This window comes from Anomalospiza imberbis, chromosome 2, assembly GCF_031753505.1.
Source record: "Anomalospiza imberbis isolate Cuckoo-Finch-1a 21T00152 chromosome 2, ASM3175350v1, whole genome shotgun sequence".
Classification (NCBI taxonomy): Eukaryota; Metazoa; Chordata; class Aves; order Passeriformes; family Viduidae; genus Anomalospiza; species Anomalospiza imberbis.
The window spans coordinates 61,176,841-61,186,055 of record NC_089682.1 but is presented as its reverse complement, the minus strand read 5'-3'; the positions used below and the strand labels follow the sequence as shown (position 1 = coordinate 61,186,055).

The 9,215-nt window shown below is 40.9% G+C and overlaps 1 protein-coding gene across 1 annotated transcript in view; it reads left to right on the top strand.

Moving 5' to 3' along the window:
- Positions 1–473: 473 nt before the first annotated feature.
- Positions 474–9,215, top strand: part of DDX10 (DEAD-box helicase 10) — a 151,531-nt gene continuing 142,789 nt past the window's right edge. The window contains exons 1-6 of the mRNA XM_068181357.1: positions 474–717; positions 5,013–5,073; positions 5,319–5,449; positions 7,052–7,210; positions 7,658–7,778; positions 8,893–9,082. Coding sequence (XP_068037458.1) covers positions 532–717; positions 5,013–5,073; positions 5,319–5,449; positions 7,052–7,210; positions 7,658–7,778; positions 8,893–9,082 — 848 coding nt within the window. The 5' untranslated portion in view covers positions 474–531. The remainder of the gene's footprint in view (positions 718–5,012; positions 5,074–5,318; positions 5,450–7,051; positions 7,211–7,657; positions 7,779–8,892; positions 9,083–9,215) is intronic.

Below are 9,215 nucleotides of genomic sequence, written 5' to 3'. Positions count from 1 at the left end.
TTTGGAAGAAATTCTTCACTGTCAGCGTGGTGAGACACGGGGACAGGTTGCCCAGAGAAGCTGTGGATGCCCAATCTCTGAGTGTCCGAGGCCAGGCTGGATGGGGCTTTGCACAGCCTGGTGTAGTGAACGGTGCCCCTGCCCACGGCAGAAAGGCTGCAACTGGATAATCTTCAAGGTCCCTTCCAACCAAATCCATTCTATGGTTTTGTGATTCCCCCAAACCATCACACTGCTGAGGACAAAATTTATGCCAGCACTAAGCACAATTAGGGGTATTTTCAATTAAGGGGTATTTTTTTTTTCCTTTCCGTTTCATAATCTCTATCTCAGCGTAATTTCGCTGCGGCTCGAACTCATTTCTTGCGTTTATAGTCCCCACCTTCCCCCCGGCCGCCAGCAGCCCGGGCCCGGGCGGGGGCGGTGCCTCCCGGCGGCGCGGCCCGAGTGACGCGCTAAGGCTGCGCCCGGCCCCGCCCCGGCCCCGCCCCGGCCCGGCCGTGCGCGACCCACGCGGGGCGGCGGGGCAGCATGGGCCGGCCCGGCGGCGGTGGGGCCGCAGCGGCCGCCATGGACCCCGTGCGCAGCTTCGAGCGGTGGAAAAAGAAATACACCCGGCGGACGAAGAGGCTGCGGCTGCAGCGCAAGGAGAGGAAGCGGCCCGAGTGGCAGGTGGAGCGGGAGAACATCGGCCGCCTGGTGCAGCGCTACCCCGAGGTACCCGGGCCGGGAGCGAGGGGCTGTGCGGGGCGGGCGGGCGGGCGCGGCGCTCTCTGAAAAAGCGGCTCCTCTCCTCGTGTGGCTTGTGTGTGGATAGAACTGGGAGGAGGAGGGATGGTGTCTGTAGTCCTGGGCTGCGGTGGGGAGCCCCCCGGTCGGCAGCGCTGTTGAGGGTAAGAGCTGTGTAGGGTGGCACTGCTCTGCGGCGGGCAGTGGGCTTTTCCTGTCGCGAGGTCGGGATCAGGCTCTGTTCTTTTTCCCCAGGCAGAGGAGCGAGGGGCCAGCAGCCGCAGTTCCGGGGGGTTCGGTGGAGGTGACTGGACAGGCTGTGGAGCCGGGAGCAGTGGGACCCTCGGGCGGGGGAGTTCATGGTTAGAAGGGCAGCGAGGAGGAGGAGGAGGCTGAAGCAGGTTGTAACCAGGGGCACTTGGCCCTTCTCACCAGGCGACGTGGATATCTCCGTGTTGGAGATAGCACACGTTTGTCTTCATAGAAGGCGCACGACGGGCAAGTCATCAGTATGAATGAATGTGATGTTTAGCCTCGAGTCAGGAAATAGGTATTTGAATGCGAGACCTGAAGTGAGTGGTGTTGGTTTTGTCTCTCAGAGCTCCTTGAATTCCTGCGGGAGATAGTCGGCTTTGGAATCGCACTGATCAGTGGAAAGCACTGTAACTGTGAATAACGGGTTAGATGTGTGCTGCGTGTGGTGCTGCTCTGCCTCCTGCCAGCTTTTACTGAGTTTGCAGGGCAGTTGTACTTGGTTATGCAGCTGGTGGTAATGACATTTTGGTGGTTGTATTTTGATTGAGCAGAAAGTAATGACAAGAGGTATAGAAGAAACACATCTCTTACCATAAAGGGGTCATGTTAGCTCCATTAGTTAAGATTCAGCAAGTTAGTGTTCTTGAGCTTAATTGATCATTTACTTTGCTGTTTGAAAACAAATGGCATGTTCCTCTACTAGCCTTGGCTATGTGAATGTCTGTGGATGTTTCTGTGTCACTGATGTGACTGCACATGCATCTATTTCTGGGCATGGGCGATAGTTCTGTTTTGCTGTGCAGCTTAGGGTGGCATAAGTAGGGATTGGATAGGGGAAGGTTGTGTTTGTGTGTGGTTTTGGGTGTTGAAGAAAAGAATATTCAGGCATGTTTTCATCAGAATTAAGAAAAAGTAAATGTTTGCTTGTATTAGAATAGTTCCTGGGGCTCTTGGTCTCACCTCTGCTGGGGTTTTGCTGGCCTTATGCTCCAGGATTCTCTTGCCTGTGAACATACGGTTGAACGCCCACCTAACTTTTTGTCTTCAGGCCTTCAGATAGTCTTTTCTGGTCCCTGGCAAGGTTTTCCACTGGGTCTCTAGTGTTTCTTCTGTAATTCTGGATCTGATTAAAGTGGGAGTGGGAATTGTGAAGAAGTGCCATGTGCTTGGATCTTCAGCAGTCTCCACTGAGTTCTGCATCATGCAGATCCCTTAGGGACAAGGGAAATAGGAAGCTTTTGGGTAAGCTCCTCTCTGTGAAGAGCAGTGGCTGGGGGCTCTGGCACACAGGCTGTGCGTGGGTTAGATTTATGTGTGCACGAAATAGTGGTAGAATGGCTCGTGGATGCAAGATGATCCAGCTTGGCCTCCTGTCCGTGATTTTGTGTGTGAGAATGACTGTGGTGGATAAACAAGACAAAATTAATAACGAAGACTCAACCGCTATACTTTGTTACTGGATTTTTTTTTTTTTTTTCATTTGTTGACATGTGATGGCAAGTGTGTGGCAGCATAGCTGGAAAATGTGAAATTTAGCTTCAGTGTGTCCATATCATGGAACAATTTTATGTGTTATATGTTCATAGATGAGCTGCTTTCTGTTGATTCAGTGACTTTGCTGCATGACTGTCAGGCCATTGATGGACATGGTCTTTTCCAAACAGTTGTGCTCATGAAAAGCATTAACCACCTAACTGATGTGCAGGGGAGCTGTTTGTGTTACATCCTTTCTAGTCTTATTTGGTGTCAGATTAGTCGAGTTAGATCAGAACAGCAATTGAAGTATTTGAAATGAGCTGGCTGCTCTCATATGGAGGTGATTAGAGAGAGCTCATGGTGATAGCTTCCCAGCAGATGAGCAGAAGTCACTTTGGACAGGGAAACAAACTAAGCAGATGTTGGTGGTGTTTTCCACTGGTGCATGTAGATGTGGAATGGGACTATCAGATCCACCTCAGACATCAGTCCTTCTTATGCCTTCCATTTGGACATGACTTAAAATCTGAAGGTATTGATATATTTTTAAGGGTACTACAACATAGCATTATTCATCTCCTGGAAATATGTAGGGCAGAGAAATAATACAGAAAGCTTTGTGACATGGTCTTTCCCAACATTCCATGCTCCTTAAATACTGTTCTTACTTCTGTTTCCTTGGACATCTTTGAAAGAGCTAGGCTTATGCATGTAATGATTTTTAAATTGATTTAGAGAAGCTTAAGGTAGAAGAGTGGAACAATATTTGTCTTCTTTTTTGATTAATATATCTATTCTTAGTCATCTAGAGTTAAAAAGAAGTTGACTACTGAAATACTTTAATTATTTAGAACAATTTCAGATTGCTGCAATAGCCTATTTGATGTATCACAAACCTGTTAAAATCTATCCCTATGAATTCTTTTTTGATGTTAGTAAAATACTTTCCCCTCCTGTAGGCCTACTGTTTTTCTATGCAGAGAGTCTCTTGGCTGAAATTAACCAGAAACTATATACATCGCTGAGTTGTAAATATTTAGCATGCAAAATAGTAAGACTGGGAATTACCAACTGAATTTGGAAGTACTTGTCAAGAATTCCAATTTATGAAAGTCATAAAAACCCCTTTTTTGTGGTGATTCTAGTAAGACTTTTTCCCTCCTCCAAAATAATGTTTGGCAAAAGTTTAATTGCTTTGTTAGGACACAGTGAATGCTTGAAATCTACCTTGCAAGAGATTTGCCTTGAAATGTGTCAAAACCAGGTTTTAATAAGAGCATTATAACTTTTTACCTGTTTTTGCCTTTTATTTATAGAGATTAAATTCATATGTTAAGTTACGTGTCTTTATTTTACTGGAGAGAACTAGGCTGGAAAGAGTGCTGTTGTGATTTAGATGCATTAAACAGCTGTAACCTCTCAGTTTTCTGTAACAGGCAGAATCTGTAAAAGGCTTGGTACTTCAAGGAGATACAAGGATGATCTGACAGCTCAGTAGCTCTTTATCTGAAGCCTTCTCTGGAATTGTTAACACAAGATGTCAGGAGGGTCTGAAGACTATTTTGCTTGGACCCTGATTTGGGAGACTTCTGTTCAGCAGTTTGTTAGACATAAACAATACCTATTAAAAGTGCATGGGTTGTAAGCTCCAAGTTTGACATTTAGAAATCTCCATTTATGGATTTTAGTCGGCATGCATTCAAAGCTGTATAGTCAACCTTCCTTTTCAGGCTTTATAAATACAGTAGTCTCTGTTTTTTTTTTTTTTTTCCTTGAGTTTTGTGGGGTTTTTTGTCCTGCTATTATTAGTTGTGAACTTTGCCAGTGAAAACTATTCACATCTTCTAGAACAGCCTTGAATATACTACATTTTTTTCCAAGACCTCTACTTGACACCTCATCTTTGTAAGTCATTGAGCAAACTCATGGACTCAAACACATTTTATTGGGGACTCTGTGGTCTCAAATATGGGTGCATACAGAGAACTAAGTTAGTAGGTGTCAGGATAATGAACTACTTTTTAGTATTTTTTTTAACCCTGTAGGACAGCTCTAAAAAATTAAATAAACTGAATGCTAGAGGTTGGTGAATCTGGTGAGCTTCAGGACATAGGTAAACTCTTCTTTTCCCAGTCAGGTAGATGTAATATTGCTGCAGCTCTGGGTGCCCAAATACACCATGCAGCGAGGATGAGTGTATATTCCCAGTAGATCCCTGCTGGGATTTGAAAAGGACATCTGGACTCTAGTAAGGTGGAGAGCAGGGGCCTCCTGAGGTCCTCTTCAGTCTAAATTTCTCAGTGATTTCATGATGGTCTGAGCTTTAAATTGTGCTATTAGCCTGCATTATTCAAGTATATGATTACTTACTGAATAGTTTATGGTAAATCCATGATTTAGATTAGGTTAAATTAGTATAGATTGCCTGACTAGCTAACTTGAATCAGGTCATACTGAACGATATATTTATGTTAACACCAACTTGTAGAATACTACTCAGTTCCTCTCTTATGGTTGGATTTTAAGCATTGATTAAAATTATTTTGTTTCAGATAAATGCAAGTGAAATCCAAAGATTTTCAGATTTTCCACTGTCAAAGAAAACCCTTAAAGGTGAGTATAGAACTTTTCTTTGGAAAATAATATAAGTCAAAGGGAATACATTGTTTATCTGCATCTGAACATTTTTTTTTCTTGAAACTAAGTTTTAGGTAAGTATTGCTATGTACAGCATTTTCTAAACAGAGCAATGCAGTCATGGGTCAGACAAAATTAAATAGTTTTTTTTCTTTCTTCCTTTTTTTTGTTCCTCTTCCCCTCCCACACTCTCTCTTCTCTTCCCACCCTGCAAATACTAGGACTGCAGGAATCTCAGTATCGTGTGGTAACAGAGATACAGAGGCAAACCATAGGTTTGGCTTTACAAGGTAAAGATGTACTTGGAGCTGCAAAGACTGGATCGGGCAAAACATTGGCTTTTATTGTTCCAGTAAGTAATTTACATCCTTCTATTTCTACTCAAACCAAGCTATCTCTGAAATACTGATGTCAGTCAGCTTACATTAGTAGATTCTGAGAGAAAAGTTAAAATACAACTGTTCTGTTTCAGGAAGGCCAAGATACTTAGGAATTGAATAAAGCTGCTTGAGCTTCTGAAAGAAGTGTATTTTTTGTGCCAGGAGTATTCTGTGACTTAAAAGTTTCATTTTGATCCTTTTATTAGTAGACTCTGTGTGATTTAGGAAGTGCTTTGTTTTTCTCTCAAAAATGTTTTCCTGCAACTCTAGTTGTAATTTTTCTGGCATTTGAAAACTAGGTGTATGAAACAGAATGGTTGATTTTCAGTTCTTTAGAATTTTTAGGTGACTGGTTTTCACTCCTTTAAAATGTTACAATTTGGACCTTACATAACAGAGTTAATCTTAGTGATTGTGGACTTCCTGTGAACTCCTTAGAAATCACTTCTAGGTGCAAGCAGAAAAGTGGGATGAAAATCCCTGTAATGGATGTACATGTCTGACAGTTGTACTCAAAACATCATGATCAGCATTTCATTTCTTCAATTGAGACATGTGCTTAGAGTACACATACGTATCAGTGAATACAAACCCCAAAGGGGATAAATAGATTTTTTATGGAGTTACTCTGTATTAAACATTACTTGCATTTTTGTAAGCATAAATTTCTTTGGAGTCTATAACTGTGAGAACAGTAGTAGGTGCTTTGAATACCCTCTCTAGTAAAGAAGGTCTGTGCTTTATGCTACTTCAAAAAAAATCTTATTAGTAGAGAATAAAAAAAATGTAGTGGCTTCAAAAGTCCTGTGAATTTAAGAAGCGAGATTACTCTGTTATTTAATCTAAGAGTAGAAGTACTTCATTTTACAAACCTTATTTTTAAACAGTTTTAGAGAAGAGGCCTAAGAGAGGAGCTGAAGAGCTGAGGAGTGGAAAAAAATTAATTGTGCACGTATGCTTACCATCTCTCAGTATTTCAGAAGGCTTCAGATATTCATACCTGTAACGTCTTTGTGTTAGGATTAGCTGACTAATGGAGTGTTTCTGCAGCATGAATTCATAAGAGGAAGAACAATCCTGGTGTGAGCTGTATGGCAACTTAAGTTGGAATGCTCTGTATGTAATGTGTGGATAATACTGCTTCAAGGCTATAAGCCAGAATTAAAGCTTCAATAATTAACATTGTTTTAGGTGCTCATTCTGTTCCTGGTTCCTGCAAAACTTCATGAGCAGGGGAATTTCTCATATTTTTGTACACTGATTCGTATTATCATATAAATAGCCTAATTTCCAGAATTTAGCAGAGTAGGATTAATTGTGCAGTGAAGTGTTTATGATTTTCCACCCATTACTGTCTGTCTTAGTTTGGTACTGGAGAATTTTGCTAACAGCAAGTATCATTACCATTAGTTAGAATTTATATATCATCAACTGTGTAAAATGTGCACTGATGTTTTTTCATGTCATTATTTTAATTAATGTGGCTTTGTCTTTTTTTCTTAAATGACACTTTGTTTCCAATTTGTTGTTGTACATTTTCTTTCTGAGATCTTTGTGGTGATAATTTCTTTCAGGCTTTGGAACTCCTCTATCGCCAGCAGTGGACTTCAGCTGATGGCCTGGGGGTTTTGATAATCTCACCTACCCGGGAGTTGGCGTATCAAACCTTCAAGGTTCTGCGAAAAGTGGGGAAGAATCATGAGTTCTCAGCTGGCCTTATCATTGGGGGAAAGGTGTGTGTCCTCTCTTGGAGTTTGCTGTATGGAAGCATAGTTGCTGAGTGCTGTATTAAGTGTTAGTTAAGGAAGGAAACCCTGGGCTCAAAGTCATGGAGGAGAGTAGTTAATGAGAACCTATCAGTGACCCACTAATTTTCTTGTGTGTATTCTATGTCTTTTCTGAAGCGTTTTGAAGCGTGTTTGCAGTCTTTCTAGCGTCCATGACTGGATGTACCTTCCTGCCAAGTCTTCCAGGACTATCCAGTTAATTTTGATTACTCTGAAATACTTTTTCCTCAAGCCATAGGTGTGAAGAAATGGTGGCATATCTGTGGGAAGATGAAAGCTGTTTCTTGACTATTCTTTCTAAAAGCTGTTAATAGGTTAAACTGGCTTGGCTGTCTCTGGTACTGGACTTCCAGTCTGAACAATTAGATCTAAGCTGGATTAACTCCATTGCAGGATCTGAAAGAAGAGTCTGAAAGAATCCACCACATAAATATGCTAATTTGCACTCCAGGACGGCTTTTACAACACATGGATGAAACTTCATATTTCTATGCATCTGATCTGCAAATGTTGAGTAAGTTTTTTAAGTACTTGAAAGTACTCAGGAATATATCGTAACAGCTCATAATTGTGTGCAGCATTTCCTTGCATAAAAAGTTTATTCTTGTTATATAGATGAAATATTATGTAGGTAAAATGGCATTTAAACTTGCATGTGTTCAAATTAAATCAGAAAACAGCAAAACTCCTTTCTTGTGTGTACTTTCTCTGAAGCAGTTTCTGAGCATGCTGTCCTTAGGATGGTAGGGATTTAGTAAGGAAGCCAAACCCTAATATAGTGCCCCATATAATCTTTTACATTTGTCTTTACTAATGCTAAACTTAACCTTTCTGTCTATAACTCCTGTGTCTTTTACCTAGCTATATAGGATATCCACTGTGGTGTGTGTATTTTGGACCAGTTCTAGAAAACATTTTTCTTTGTGTTTTAAGACAGATTTCTACTCCTTTTATTCTTTTGTTTGCATTGTTAACATTGTTTGTTTTCATCCTTCTAGCCTGAACAAAAATTTTCAGTGTAATGAAAAGGTTTGCCTGCTGCTAAGAACTGCATAATCTTTAGCATAGCTTGAGGAATTTTAAAGCAATTAAGAAGCTAATGAGGCTAATAAAATGAGAAATCTTACTTGCTACACGTAGTACAATTCATGGCAGACTAGAATTGCATTAAATGTAGGCTCTTTCAAAGCTTTTCTCTGTGCTACTCGGTTTATACCCTGTATTTCAGTGGTAAATTCAGCTTACGTACAGGAGAGTGTTTTGCTCTGTCACAAATACTACAACACTGTTTTATATCCTGTGCTTTTATTTCAGTAATAGGACAGGGAGTCTGTTTGCAAATTGCCAAACTGCTCACTTGAAATGCTGATCTTTTTGCTTCTGCATGTGTAACTGGGGGCTGTAGTGCATAGATTATGGAAAATGCTGATTTCTGTTGCAGGTATTTAAAAAAAACTCATGTTTTATGAAGTACAGGGATATCTAAAGAGATTCATGTCGTGGTTACAGTAATCTCTGCATTTTAAGTATGGATAGAATTTTGTGCTACATGGATTTCATGTAGAATTTTTCAATAAGTAAATCTAAAACCAATCTAAATCTAAAATCAAATTTATCTTTCAATCCAGTTCTTGATGAAGCTGACAGAATTCTAGACATGGGGTTTGCTGATACAATGAATGCAATCATAGAAAATCTACCTAAGAAGCGCCAGACCTTGCTTTTTTCTGCAACACAAACAAAATCCGTGAAGGATCTTGCACGGCTGAGTCTGAAAGATCCAGAATATGTTTGGGTTCATGAGAAAGCCAAATTCAGGTATGTTGGGATTTTTTTTTCTTTCTTTTTTTTTTCTTTACCTTGAGGAGGGTTAGGTAGTGATTCTATTTAACTGCTTCTCTGGCAGTTCCCTGAATCAGAGGTTGCATTGTGCATCCATCGCTGGATCAGT